This window comes from Carassius gibelio, chromosome A4, assembly GCF_023724105.1.
Source record: "Carassius gibelio isolate Cgi1373 ecotype wild population from Czech Republic chromosome A4, carGib1.2-hapl.c, whole genome shotgun sequence".
In the NCBI taxonomy this organism is placed as follows: Eukaryota; Metazoa; Chordata; class Actinopteri; order Cypriniformes; family Cyprinidae; genus Carassius; species Carassius gibelio.
Genome location: NC_068374.1, coordinates 30255571 through 30270677, shown reverse-complemented (window position 1 = coordinate 30270677; position 15107 = coordinate 30255571). Strand labels below are relative to the sequence as shown.

At 36.8% G+C, this 15107-nt stretch overlaps 1 protein-coding gene across 1 annotated transcript; it reads right to left on the bottom strand.

The window, feature by feature from the left end:
- Nucleotides 1-1345: 1345 nt before the first annotated feature.
- Nucleotides 1346-14275, bottom strand: LOC127976555 (tetraspanin-12). Its single transcript, XM_052581088.1, has 8 exons — nucleotides 13821-14275; nucleotides 13306-13437; nucleotides 12012-12094; nucleotides 10270-10405; nucleotides 6321-6386; nucleotides 4406-4513; nucleotides 3946-4089; nucleotides 1346-2618 (listed from the first exon to the last, which is right to left on the bottom strand). Exons 2-8 carry the CDS (start codon nucleotides 13369-13371, stop codon nucleotides 2316-2318), a joined length of 906 nt encoding a protein of 301 aa, XP_052437048.1. The 5' UTR covers nucleotides 13372-13437; nucleotides 13821-14275; the 3' UTR covers nucleotides 1346-2315.
- Between the last annotated feature and the right edge of the window lie 832 nt (nucleotides 14276-15107).

Sequence of the window (15107 nt, the reverse complement as noted above, 5' to 3'; positions counted from 1 at the left end):
TGCATGATATCCATTTATTTTTGCTCACTGATATTACGGTCAGATCAAGGTTTCTGCAGTTTTAAGTTTCACTCGTCTTTACTTGGTCATTCACGTGCTCAAAACTCACAGTTACTATATGTATGACTTGTCTTGAAGGGTACATAACTTTTGTACACCTATAGGCCTACATAACACCTACTTTTCACAATCTAATCAATTTCTAATCACAGGTATGTCCAGTTATGGAAGTATGAGTCACGAATGCTGTTCATTTTAAGACATTTCTATTTTTAAAAAATTCATAATGAGGTCTTGTGAAAGAAATTCATGATACACCTGCTTGAAATGTTGAAATGTAGTGTAGCAATGATGCATTGTGTTTTTAAAAAATTAGTATGAAGAGTACAGTGCATCATAGTTCTATTCAAATATTTTTCCATGTGTTTACTTCCTCCCTCTCTCAAAAGCACTCTCCGTTGAGATGTTTTATTCATCGCTTTACATCTGTTAAAATTCATGAAGCAGGCAAGAGCTAAATCCCTTCGCTTTCCCTCTGCCAAGGATGTCTCCCATCAAGTCAAGAGCAGGGCCAAAAATTAAACCTGTGTTTCCACCCAGTAGCACTTAAGCGTGACACCTCTGGAATGCTCACAACTTAGAAACAGAGCGCTGTGCAGAAAATCAGCTTGATTCAGCGGAAGTAACTGCACGGTAAGAAAACCAGGCCCTGCTGCATGCCTCAGTTGTTGTAGCATTAGTGTAATGTAGCATTATGGTTATTGCTAGGCGTGAAATTGGTGAGTTATCTGTCAGATACATGTTGAAAAATAACATAGTGAAATATGCTGAACCTTGCAATGTTATGACAAAAGTCTGGCCACTCGTAAGAAACTTTAAGCCATTGAGTTAATAACATAACATAATTGACTATTTTTACTTTCTTAATGCACTTGTTGGCTCATTTGATTCATTGGTGCACATTATTTCAAAGAAAAAAAAGTGTAAAAAAATTGCCTTTTATGAAATATGATTGTGTGTGTGTGTGTGTGTCTTAATTAATGTGATGTAAATATTTTGTGACTTAATTGACAACATTGAAACTTTTTATAGTACACAAAATGTAGAATATACTGTGTAGTATTTAATTAATTAATAATTAATTTAATTTAATTAAAAATTATATGTACTGTTCAATAGATCTATTTTTATTGACCAACCCTGAACTTGTTGATGTTCAAGACCTTCCATAATTCACTCATTTGATTCATCCATGATAAAAAATAATTTACTAAAACTTCTCAGGGTACACGTTAGTTTAGCTAAAATGTGGCTGTGAACAAACACACACTGGCTTCCAGTAACATCTTCTCGATGTGTTTAATGCACTGTGATTCACATGCAAGAGGTTTCTCAAACTTTCAGCAGAGTTTAACCCTATTATAATGTAATTTATGTGCAGACTATTATTGCATAGAAAATTCATACTACTTTTGAGATCTAAAACATTTTTTAATGCACCAGTCCATTTGAATCTTATCATGGAGCTGTTAAATTAAGACATGAAAATCTGCGAAAGTATGAGCCAGGTGAGATTTTGTGTAAAAGCCAATGCAGACTGTTTGTGTTTTGTCTGTTATGTCACACTGTATGATATATATCTTAGGCAAAATTGCCATTAATGTCCATTTAAATGAATATGAATCTTCAAACAAACATTAAAATAGTACCACACAACTTTGTACTAGTAAAGGAGAGAAAAAAAATTGTGTTTGAAGTCTGACATAGCTTGGTGAAAGAAGGAATTTGTGAATTCTTCTGAACAAATGTGAGGTAAATTGTGATCCTAACATGAAGAGAATCCCAAAATGCAAACTGATTTTGGACTATGATAAAATAAATATTTTACAATTCTTGTCTAGCATGGCAAAAAAATGGCCAAAATCATAGTGTGCATCAACTAGGTCAGTATAAGTGGTGATGGGCCATTTCACTGAGAGGAAGAAAGATTTAAGCAGAAACAGTTCATTCCAGAAACCTCCCTCTGGAGAATTCAAGTCTATAGAGACAGAGGCAGTGACTTTAGGAAGAACGCAGTAAATCCTCTTCAACTTCCATGTGATGACCACAAAAAGCTGCTTTCTCCACAGGCATATAAAGTTTTCTCTAAAACGATTCACACCATTTAAATCGTATAATCCAGGCACCCAGACTACTTCATATTCCACAGGGTCCATTTTCTGGTCCAGTTCACTGCTGCTGTCCGATCCATTCAGTGTCATTTTAAGTGTCTCCGCAGTGTTGAAGTAGGCGATGGGTCACCAATGAAGTCACTGCTAGGAAAGTTGCTCCATCTCAAACTGGGTGTGTCCATTAGCGGGCGCATTGGCCCAGGCCTCAGGCACTCGTGGATGTGGGTGGCTGGGCTTCAGGGCATCTTCTGAGGAGCTGTGCGTGTGGATTAAAGCATCCGGGGATGCTGGGTCAGGTGGTTTGTGGTCATAATAGAGAGCCCACAGGAGTGTCACAGTCAACGTCATGGCTAAAATCTGAGCCACGCCAATCGACACGCCCAAGAACCTCAGCACCTGCAGCTGTTTGGTGCCACGGATAAAACTGTAGATCTTGGGACCGCAACCCTGTCAAAACAAATGTACAGATATTTATTATTTTTTTTAATTATTTGTTTATTATTTTATTTTAATTTTTATTACTTTTTTTATTTATTTATTTAATTTTACTATTTTTTTTAATTATATTTTATTTATTTTTTTAGATAGATGAGAAAAAATTCACACTTCCGCTTTAACAGCTTGTTTTCATGCAACTCTCCCCCACATTTCTGTGAGCGTAACAGCTGCCACGTTAATATGCGAGCAATGCAACACGTTCATCCGCTTGTGTGCGTGCCTGTGTGTTTTGGGTATTTCCTATGCTGAATTGTGGAAGGGCAGGTAAACTGTTTCCTGTTAGTGTGGAATTTATACTGTGGGGTAATTCCCCAGTCATCCATTCAGAAAGAGAGACAAAGACATAGAGACAGGAAGTGGTTGAGGATCAGTCTCCACACCCTCAGTCCTTCTCTCCTAACTCTCCCCCCAGTGATCAATGTTCCCGTCTTATTCATCAAAGCTCTGCTTTCACTCTTCTGTTGTGGGATCTGTCTGAAAGGCTGAGCTCTGGTGGCTGCTTTACCACAAATACAATGTGTCTATAATGTTTATTATATCTATCTATCTTTCTTTCTTTCTATCTAAAAACCTTCAAACCTCTAATTTTTGAAAGCTTTTTAAAGGCCTTGACTGAACTATAGTGTAGCAGACGAGTCACAGACAGGACATTTGAAGAGCAGGGGGTGGATGAGACACTGTGTTGCATTTGTCCTAGATAGTGTGTTTTGGTACTCAACACACAGGTGCGTCTCTGAGCTGCGTGACTGACTTAAATGGCACTGCTGGAGTCGCTCGTAACACACAGCTTGATTAAACACACACTCAGCAGGTCAGTGAATCTCTACACTTTCTGGCCTCAATTTTTCAACTGCAAAGTCATGTTTTAATTAGAGCTGTCAATCTATTCAAATTTTAATCAAATTAATTGCATGATATTTCCCGCATATCAGTATTGGCTGAGAAAAGCCCCTAAATAACGATGACTTTTTTTGAGACATCATTGGACAACATGCAAGAGGACCTCTTATGTGAGTACATTAATGACTTTCTTAATTATTATGACCATAACATGTAATAATTGGATCATCTTGTGCACTTCAATATTTGATCATGTCGTCACAAGTAAAAGCATCTAACAAACTTATGTTGGACTGATCAAATCAGCTGAGATCAAATAAATAGGTAAAATTACGTAATGAGAGGTTTTGTAACCTTAATTACTGAAACTGCCAAAATCAAAATATAAAACTTCAAAATTATCTTCATCCATCTTGAAATAATAATGTTATGTTACCTCCTGGTAAAGGTCACTGAGGTCATGGTAGTGGGCGTGGCGGGCACATCCTGGATACTGATTGGAACAGCAGGAGTCAGGTGGCCACTCCATCTCTGTCATTTCCAGCCAGTCAGTGAAGTAGATCACTCCACAACACTTTAACTGTAAGGCAGGTATGAAAATGAGTAACTGACAGTGATGATGTTTTCGTAAAATATCTGCATACTGAATTGTGATTAACCTGTGTAAAGAGGAACAAAAGAAATGTCTCAAGGAACCAATGAAACTCCTAATATACAAATCTAGACAGCTGAACTGGGAAGAAAGTTTAGTTTTTGTCTATTTCAAGATCAAATGTTTCACATTGACAGAATGGCTTGGCTCAGCATTTTCGCGTTCAGTGTCAACAGTAGAATTACTAAACACCATCAACTTGTCTCATAACCCTGCTATCCTGGTGATGATTTTGACATCTCACCTCTGTTTGTAAAGAGTTCCAGGCATGTGTGAGCCACTGGTAGCGCTGCAGGCCGAAATGAGGAATACGAGACTTTAGACTTATCATATCAGACCTCTGTACCACAGGCTGAAGAGAGAAAGAGAGGAGGAGTTACCATTTCACAATTTAAAAAAGCCCTGAATTGGTCCCTTGTGATTTTGTAATGACATAAAATCAATTTCCTACACTTTCAGTATTTACGTTTTCTAAATAACAAAAACAATGGGATTTCCAGGCAATTGAAAGGACCATACACAGATCCACGCTTCTAATTTTAGGCTCTCTCATTACCAATTTTTTGGCTAGTTATGAAATGCCCTATTCAAGTGTGTGCAAGTGTTGTTTATATATTAGGGTAAGGGTCCATATACAGTCCACATGAGACACTTCTGTTTTCACCCCTCGGAAATCACCATGATGGCATATGATATGTACTCACAATGCCGAGGGCTAGATGTGTCATCTATGTTTTTTCCAGCAAAACTTGCTAAAGCTCGTCAGTTTAAAGTCAACATGAAATTACAGTCATTAATGCATTTTGTTCTAATGTAATAAAGAAAAGAAAGTAATTGTCATGTATTTGTAATCTTTCAATAGAATATAATAACTTACTTAACCTCTGGAATTATTATTATTATTATTATTATTATTATTATTATTATTATTATTATTATTTTGGCTGATGTAAGGTAGACCAGTTTTTCAAAGACTCTCAAATACGGAGATTTGTCATATATAAAGACCCATACTTTAACTTAAACTGTAAAGAAATGAAAATATATAATATATAATATGAAGTATATAAAGTTAATAAGTTAATAAGAAGGTCAACTTAATAGAAAGTAAATATTTTCTATATAATATCATGTATATTTTCTAATAAGTTGACTTTCTTATTAACTTCTACATTGAGTTTTTTTTATACTTTTAGATTTAGAGTTATTTTTATTAAGTATTAAGCATACAATATTTGTATTAATTGTATTATTTACTTATTTCATTTTTGACACCTTTTTTATTTATTTATTTATTTTTTTGAAAACCCTGACCTATGCTCTACAAGTGGGGAGAAGATGTAGATTTTTAGACATTTGCCTTTGGGATGTCTACTCTTCCACAGTCTAATTAAATTCTGATTAATAATTCTTGTTCATCATTTTTTCCTCAATAATATTCAGTTTCACTCCTAAAAATGCACATTTCGGAAATAAGATAGATAGAGAATGCCATTTCATGATGACTTTAAGCCAAGAAAAGTTCAAGTGGATGCACTGCTGATACAACCACTAACATCAGACCAGGTGCAGCGGAGTAAACAAGTTCATTGCCCACCCACACACAGGGGATCACATTAGGCCACAATAAGACCATCACACCAAACAAAGGTTTTTAGGTTGGTGATAAGAGCGTGTCATCAAGCAGAAGCTGTGTATGTCTGAGTGAGAGAAGCTAGATTAAAGCTAGGTGTGTGTGATATCTTCCCCTGGAGGTGTGCCTTATCTCTCGTATCCCTGGGCTAACAGAAGCAGATGCTACCTGCAATCCCTTTTCCCCTTTGCTGATCAAATCTTTTAGTCTGCACAGATCAGGGACAGGTTTCTGTAAAGCCAGATGCTAATCTTGCTTCAAGAGCCATTTAGAGAATTTACATGGGTGACTCCGCCTCCATCCACATGTAATTAAACATAAACGCTCTGCTTATTAACTCCCCAAAAAGGAAATGTGCTAGAGCCGGGCTTTTGAAGTCATATTAGTTAAGATTAGATCGTAAGCATGCGGTTTAGAAATCGGATCCTCATTCCGTTGCTCCTGGGAATGGCCGTGTGGTGGCCATGTTGTTAACGTGCGAGAGAGGAGAGTGTAGGCATTCCTGTTTATTCATAGCAGCACACACCTCGTCATACGTCCACACTCCGCTGGCCAGCTCCACGCAGAATATCACCATCAGACAGCCAAAATACTGCAAACACACACAGATAAAAACAGTTTGGTTAAAAATATCTTCTTAAACAATAAGGCAGAAGGAAAGGTGTTGATGAGCAGACATAGAGAAAGATGTGTGTGTGTGTGTGCGTGTTCATGTATGCTGGGATCGGAGGTCTGGTTTGTGTCTCAGTTCTTCTCTCTGGAGTTTTTTGTTATTTTGACAGGCTGTGTTCAGAATAGTATACTAGGAATTCAATATTTTGCAGTATGCAGTATACTGTGCAAAATATAATAAAACATACTCCTCTCATTATAAAATCCACTAAACATGACCATTCATGTATTAAATTATGACAATTACATAACTTTTCAAGTCAAGATGAAACTGAATCTATTTATGTTCTTAATAATTTTTGTATTTATTAATTAACCATGTGTGTGTGGGTGTGTGTGTATATACACACACACACACACACACACACACACATTTTCATATTTAAGTAATATAAAATACACATTTCAAATTTAGTAGATTAGATATAATCGTATAATAATATATTTAACATAAATATATATTTTTTATTTTCAAATATTCCATATTTTATTTAAAACCAATAAAAATGAACTATTTAGAGTTTATTCATACATGTTTAAATATTACAATTTTGCCAAACATAATGACAAAAATGAAGCATACTATTATCTGAATAGTTTATTTTTTGCTTAATTTTTCCCATGCTATTTAAAAAAAAATTATAGTATTCAGTATGGATGCACAGAATGAATGGAACAAAAGAGAATCAAAACTCCAAAAGAGGTTTTTTTTCTTTTTTTTTTTTTTTTTTGCATCTACAGATGCACAGATTTTGTCTTCGGGGCCCTGTGAACTAACACATCCATCTTATCTCCTCCCTTCCTGAAGACAAACACTCTCTGTCTTTCTCAAAATCTCCTTAACATACATGGTTCCCCTTCGTTGAACACGCTTTGAGAGAGATTATCAAGATGAATGACAGTGTTAGGAGCTGCATTCAGAGCAGACCCCCGTCTGACAGCATGTTTATTTGGGAGACTCTAAATATTTGTGGATGTTCTGCTGCTGTATTAGTATTTCAGTCCATTTGGCCAGTCAGATGCCTGCCACGAAAAATGACAAGCTTTTCTCTTCACACTCTTCCCTGCTAATATCTGCTGCTCAAATATGTCCAATGTGAACTTGTAACCCCTGGAAGTTCCCAACAAGCTGGCTCATCTGCAAAATATTTTTCTCGGGGTAAGAGAGGTTACATTCTCTCTGCGAACTCGCGGTTTATTGATTTGTTGAGAGTTTAACTCTTCCTCTTTCACACTCGCACATTTTTTTGGCTTCTGTTACAGAAAACAGGACACGTCGAAATGGATGGACTTCCTTTCCACCGGAACAATTTACACCCCCTTTATCACTTAGTCATGCAAACAGAACTGAAATACATTTAGAGCCAGTTATTAAGTCATATCAGATTTGTTTTGACAGATGGCTACTGTTAATGTCATTAAACTGGTGCTTTGGGGCTTACTTACAGTTAGAGATTTGAACAGACTGTGCTGTGGACATGATACCTTGAGTTAGGTGATGTATTGAGGAGAGATGTGCTATTAATGTTTCAAGTGATTAGGGATGCACAATATATTGATACCATATTGATTATTGACTGACATTACATTTTAGACAGACTTTTTATGTTAATTAATACCATACTGATTTTGGGTTAATGTGGATATAGCCTAATATTGGCGTTTTTTTGCTATGTCTCGTCCTTTAATATGAACGTCTCTCTGTTCTCATGATCTCCCGATTACCCTCTCCTTTCCTTTGCTTTGACAGGATAAAGAGTGTGTGTGTGTGTGTGTGTGTGCTTGGCCAGGTCGCAGCACTCGATAAGAGCGCGGCTGGTGAATAGAGCGACCACGTAACCCAAGCGCCTCTCCTCTCTTCATGTCTTCCTGCTCTCCTCCTGGATTGCTTTACCTATTGTATCTCAGCCAGATAAAATTTTGTTTGTCGCCGAGCCTCTGGGTAACACAAGCCCACTGGGGCAGAGAGGAGAAAGGCTCCTGAGGAGATGAATGGAGACCCAAAGAGAGGAGGAGGAAGAGGAGGAGGAGGGAGAGAGATGGGTCAAGGAGTCCCACAAAACAGACCCTCAGTCTGGGTCGGCGGACGGGAACCCCACCCTCCCGCCCGTCACACACCTGGGACAGCGAGCCATAAAACAGCCCTCTACCTGTTCTCTCCTCCCCCTCCATGCCGGGATTTCTTCAGTTCTTCATCAGATTTGCTAGACTTCTAAATGTTGCACAATCTGACACAGCATTTAAAAGTGTGACTGCATAGAAAACAGGATTCTTAATTAAAGCTATTTTCATTACATATTATATTATTAAAATTTGTTTTAATCAATTAATTTTGATAAAAGTATCATCATTAAAATTATTATTACAAATATTTTTAGTCAAAAGTTTTTTTATTAACAATAAAAAAAGCATTTAATAAATACAAGTTAGAATATTTTTAAATAATTGAAAAAGTTAATAAAAAATTGCACAAGCATTAAAAGATTGTTAAATCGTTTTTATAAAATGCAATATTTTATACACAAACATATTTTATCATTATTAAATAATGTATTAATGATAATAATGTATTAATATTACATTTATATTTGTATGGATGTATATTTTTATTATAAATGTGACTTTCATTACAGGGAAAAGAGCTGTCAGGACACTTTGTTAAATATCTTCCTTTTCTGATCCATGTCAAACGGGTTTGTAACCCCATACGAGTGAGTAAATGATGACAGATTTTCATTTTTTGGGTGGACTGTTGTTTTAAAGTAGAAACACAGCCTGTTTAATTCTAAGGGTCAGATAGAGGGTGGGTTTTCCTTCCTCTCTAAATCATTTATATCATCTGTGCTAACAGCCTGTCAAGATCTTGTAATTTCAGAAGTCATAATGTCGCCAACATATCCGTCTAAACACACAAAATTCTCTCACAATTGATATAACTATGTGCCCTCTATTTGGCCCTCCTAGACAGTCCATCATGTTGAGTGATGTGCCGTGCTCATATATTACTGCAGTCTAACTCTTTGTCTCTATACACACGGTGCAGCATGACATCTCATATAAGGATAATAATATGATCTTTTAGTATACTAGTGTAGTTATGAGGTGAGTTCATGTGGCCATATATACATGGCACTAGCTTTAAACACAGATGTCTGCAGAACAGATTCAAAACTGCATTAAACTACAATATTTGGTGGCGATATAACGTAGGGCAGGACTTACTGTAAGTAAATCCGTCAGGATTTGATTAGAACATGGATGTTATGCTCTGAAATCATTGGTTAACATGAAAAAGTTTTATATTTTATCAAATAAAATGTATAAATAATATTGGTAGCACTTTATTTTACAATCCTGTTCCTCATGTACATACTATGTACTTATTATAGTAATTACAACAACTATGTAATAACTAGGTACTAACCCTGAACCTACCCCTAAACCTAACCCTACCCCATGTAGTTACCTTGTGTTACCAGAACTTTTTTTAGATAAATACACTAAGTACACTGTAAGTACATGTTAGTACACGTACTGTAAAATAAAGTGCAACCATAATATTAATAATTATTTAAATTCATGTGAATTTTACATTTTAGTCAGTGCAATATGCAGTGTGCAGCTTGGGCATTCGTGGTTGCATGGATAAAGAAACCATGAATCTGATTGGAGGGTGGTTTGGGGTCAACCAAACTTAAAATATTCTCGGTACACAAAACCACACATCTTCCAAACCACACAATGGTCCTGCTGTTCTTGCTTTTTCTTTTGTTTGGTTTTCCTCTCTTCCCAGTTCTACTTACCCAAGACAGTAGGAGCAGATTGCACTTGAGTGTGCCACAGTAGCCCACCATAGCCACGATGATTAGAAAACAGCACACGGTGATGACGACAGGATGGACGACGGGGGAGTATGTGAGAACGGCTGCCTCCTCCAGTCTGAGGGAGAGAGAGAGAGAGAGAGAGAGAGGACGAGTCATTTCTTGGCAGGCCTTTTGTTTATTTATCCATCCATCCTGTCTCTTCCTCCTCTCATAGGGCAGCATATTTGAGTAATACACCAGTTGCAAATAAACTGTGATTATACTCTATAGGAATGCAAGCTCTCTCTCTTCCTGTTTCTTGCTGTCTCTAGTTCTGTTTGGCTTTCTTTAGCTTCAGCTCTCTTAAGATTCAACACTGTTTTCAGTATGGGAGGACATGGGTAAGCTACAGTTTAAAGGAATATTTTTGGTTCAGTACACAAGCTCAATCCAGCTTTTGTGGCATAATCTTACACACCGCAATTGCAATGTTTACAGTGAGACACTTACAGTGGAAATAAGGCCTATCTGTAAGCATTAAAATACTCACTGTTTCAATAGCCACAACATGTGAATAATATGCATGTAAACATGATTTTACTGTGGAAAAAATATCCACTTGCCATGACAATGCAACACTATGAACCCTAAAGTGACTATTAAATATTATAAACAGGTTTACTTTAATTTAACTGAACGTAGATCAATAGAAGCTGCATATCTCTTGTTTCTTGACTTGTTTCGAAACCTCCAAAATGGGCCCCATTTATTTCCATTGTAGGTTATATCACCTATTTTTCATTTTAATTGAAAAAATGTATACAATCAATTAATCATTATTAGTTACCATAAATAATTGCTGTCGATTGAGCATAACTTGTACTAGTTCATATTGTTTCATTCTGCTGAGAGGAAATATGTTGTATTTTTCTACATTTGTCATACAATTTACAATGCATAAAATATATATATTTTTTTTTTTATTGAATTCATCAAAAGGTTTTTTAATAATTGTAAAATTAGCATTATTTTGAAACCTGAAAAATTTTTGGATTGTTATGATAGAAATTATAATGAAAAATGTTATTATATATAACAAAACAATGTTAGAATTGCTGTCAAGCATAAATTATACTGAATATTTTTTAAGCTAAATATCTAATTGAGGATCACACACATCAGTATAAATTTGAAATATTCTAGTTGATATAATGTTTCATTCTGCAGAGAGTAAGGATGGCTTATTCAGCACATTACTGCAGTGCAACCTGTGTACAATCAGGTTTTAACACCGTTTTCTCTCTGCTGATTCCTATTCATGTAAGCCATAGAGACCCCAATAACAACTCTGAATTACAATACACACCTTGGTGATAAATTGCTTTTTGTCAACAATAATTAGATATCACTCGCCTCCAGGATAATATTGTTACTTTTGGGATTTTTCCTCCAGTTTTGCTGAGTTTTCCTTTAATGCTTGAGAGGATTTGGAAAGAAAACTCTACACAATTACAAAACATACACAAATGAAGGCCCTGTCTCAGCTGGCGACTTAATGCATTTATCTGATTTCTTCTACAGAACTGCACACCTCATTCAAGCTTGTAATTACTTCATAAGCTTGAGGCAATTTGATCCAGACTGGCTGAAAATGGGAAAACAGTAAATTAGACCTTTACATGGGCTGCTGCCCTGAATGAAAGGTTTTTACGGCTCACACCTGTCCTTCAGCTACCACTCACCTGGTGTCAGCGGTTAAGGTGAGCACATTGTTCAGGTGATCCCTGAGGCAGGCAGACACTCCCAGCACACACAGGGCCATGACCTTGGAGATAAGAAAAAAGAAAAGAAGAAGAAAACATGGTACTTCAGCCACAATTAAACATGGGTATACTTATTTTTGACAAAGATACTAAGAACACATTTCATAGTACAAGAAAAAATTTCCCAAAAATATTACCCCCCAAAAAGTTATTATTAAAAAAAGTTTTATATTTGTTTCAAGTTTTAATTTAAATGTATTTATTATATATTTTATCGTTAACAACACTAACATTAATGCATTAAAAATAAGAGTATAAATAAAAGTAACTTTGTTAGTTTTTATTTTAAATTTTACTTTATAATTTTTTATACTTTAAAATAATTTTGATAATATTAATACTTTTATAAATTACTTAATAAACACTGTTAAGTCTTCATATGCATGCATATATTACATATATTAATACACACACACACACAAACACACACACATGAACTACACCTTGATTTCATGCAGCCACAAAAAACTACATTTGGACCAGCTGGCAAACAAAATTGGCTCAGAAAAGTTAAATTAGTTCTGCAATAGCTTATAGATCTACTTTGCTTGCAGGTGGCGTTTAGTTTGATAATGTAATGCAACAAAGTTCATGCATTTTAGTTGTGGCTTAAAATCTTTGGAGACTTTAGATAGCAAATGTACAAATAATACAAGACTAATATTTACCTTTAAGGTTCTAATTTGTAGCATTAAAGCGTAAGTTACAATTAGGTAGCATTTAGTTTTTTTGTACCTTTAGATAGTGCCCTGGACAGCTTTTTATCTTTTTTTTTGTTTTGTTTTTCTGAATGTATATTTAAAAACCAAGTAAGCATTACATGGATCTGTGTTTATGTACAAGGTTGGCTTGGAAACCTATTTAGGCACTGTGCTATCTATGTGTGACATGCTGCAATATTAGTGGCATGGGTTTAGTTTGCCCTACGCAGGCATTCTTGGTCTAAAAACACACCCTGGTGCTTATCACATTTAATTCCCTAAAAATAGCGCCAAGCAGAATGTGAGATGTGCGCCATTCGAGCATAGCTGGGATTCAGGCTGTCCTCTACATAATGATAACATAGGATGGGGACGAAGAGAACACAGATGGCGCGTGTGTTGTAGAGTGAGTGGCTGTTGTGCGTCTTGGAGAGCGCAGAGCGCACAGCAGCACCGTGCCATGTAACGTGAGCGCTCGCCGGACCACCTGCTCCGACTTGGACTCGTCTTACCCAGAAGAGAAAGTTGAGCGCGTAGAGCAGACAGCGCAGACACTTCACCGAATCCTCCCGGGCCATTCTGAGCGCACCAACTGCTCGCCAAAAGAGCTCATTTTAACTTCTGCCACCATGGCACCTTAACCGCTGAGGAGAAAAGACCGTTTGAAAACTGCGTAAAACATTTTTTTTTAACCTTCACAATCATACATCTTTTTGAGATGTCAAGTGGATCGCTGCTGCAGAAAACAGTCTGAGGTTGCTGGTCTTAGTTAGTCCCCCGGCTTGGTCAGACTGAACTGTTGGTTCGTTTTAAAGTGGTTTTGGATACTTTGTCAACCAGCTAAACGAGCTAAAAATCAGCCTCAGACCATCTTAAATAATCTAAGAGACCATCAAACAGCTGAAGCTCAGCTTTAGCTTTGCCAAGCTGGAGACCAGCTAAGTACATCTTAAACCAGTTAAAACCATCTGAAGAGCAGTTAGACCATTATCTTAAGCTGGTTAAGGAGAGATTTTTAAAATCATACCATGTCATAAGTCCTAAGCATCCAGAATGTCTTGATTTAGTGTTATAAATATCCGTAGGGTTTTTAAGAAGCAACATGTGATTTTTTTAAAAGAGCAACAGATTGAAGCTTTCTCGTCTTGAATTCTGATGAAATGATCACTCAGTAGGTTACATATTTCACACCAAAAAAAAAAAAAAAAAAAAATCCCGCGTTAGACTTTTGGAAGGCACTGCATTATATTTTGTCCAGCATGTCGTTGCAGGAAACACCTTAAAAGCTTAATTTGCGCCTGAAATGTAAAATCATATTAATATTCCCAACGGAGCTGCGCGCGAGTCGGGCGTTTTCGCTGCGATCCATTCACTGCCACAGTCATTCCAGGCGTATACACTCCAGCTGTGTGCATCTCGCCTTTCCACAAGTGTTGTGTTTAACTTGTGCTTGTAAGAGACTTTCACTCCAAACGCGCGAGTGTCATCTGGAGCAGCGGTGCCTCAGGGTCCTAAAGGCACACTGTGGGTCATCGGATCCATCCCGCTTATGGCAAGCCGTTTTAACATGCAGGCCTATTGATATATTCCTATAAATTAATAGTGTCTATGTATGTACTATGGAAGCTTTAAAAAGAAAAAAGCTAAGCGTGGCTTTTTATCTCACAGTTCTGACTTGCTTCGCAATATTATAGTTTTGAGTTTATATCACAATTTAGGCCAGCGACACACTGGATTCGTGGCGCAAGCGTCTCAGCCACGTGGCGTGTCGGTTTTTAATTTGGCTCCCATGTTAACAGGTTAGAGCTTACGGACCGCCTGCTTGAGCTGCGCGGAAAACGCGTGCATGCTAGAAATAGAACCGACGCCTATTTTTACCACGACGAGCGGGTGTTGGAAGCGTTTCCAGTCAAAATATAATAGGAAAATGTGTTTATATGTCATTTTGTACACAAATACATATGAATTCATGATATTTTGATATTTGAAAGTCTGTACGTTGACATAAATTCGGATATAAATGTAATTTAAAAAATAAATAAATAATTATAGATTTTCAAATACTGCACCTGTCAAACATAATCTATTTCGCTGTCAATACTTTTGACTATGTCCTTTATCAGTAGGCGTAGGTGTAGATGTGTAAAAAAAAGTTGATATTGTTGTCATGAAGACAAGAGCCTGGTCTGTCAACGGTCTCCCTCCCACGGTTCTGGTGTGTAAAGACACAGAAAACGTGAGGCAGCCACCACGCTTCTGGGACGCTTCAGACATGGGACGCTCACGCCACGCAGCCAGTGTGAAACTGGCCTTA

What these genes read in the sequence shown, in the direction of transcription:
- LOC127976555 (XM_052581088.1), bottom strand. Translation starts at nt 13,371, where the DNA reads ATGGCCCGGGAGGATTCGGTGAAGTGTCTGCGCTGTCTGCTCTACGCG. An exon ending in CGCTCAACTTTCTCTTCTGG is followed by an intron (nt 12,095 to 13,305) that starts GTAAGACGAGTC and finishes CTTATCTCCAAG; the next exon opens with GTCATGGCCCTGTGTGTGCT. An exon ending in ATCTGCTCCTACTGTCTTGG is followed by an intron (nt 6,387 to 10,269) that starts GTAAGTAGAACT and finishes GTGTGTTTGCAG; the next exon opens with TATTTTGGCTGTCTGATGGT.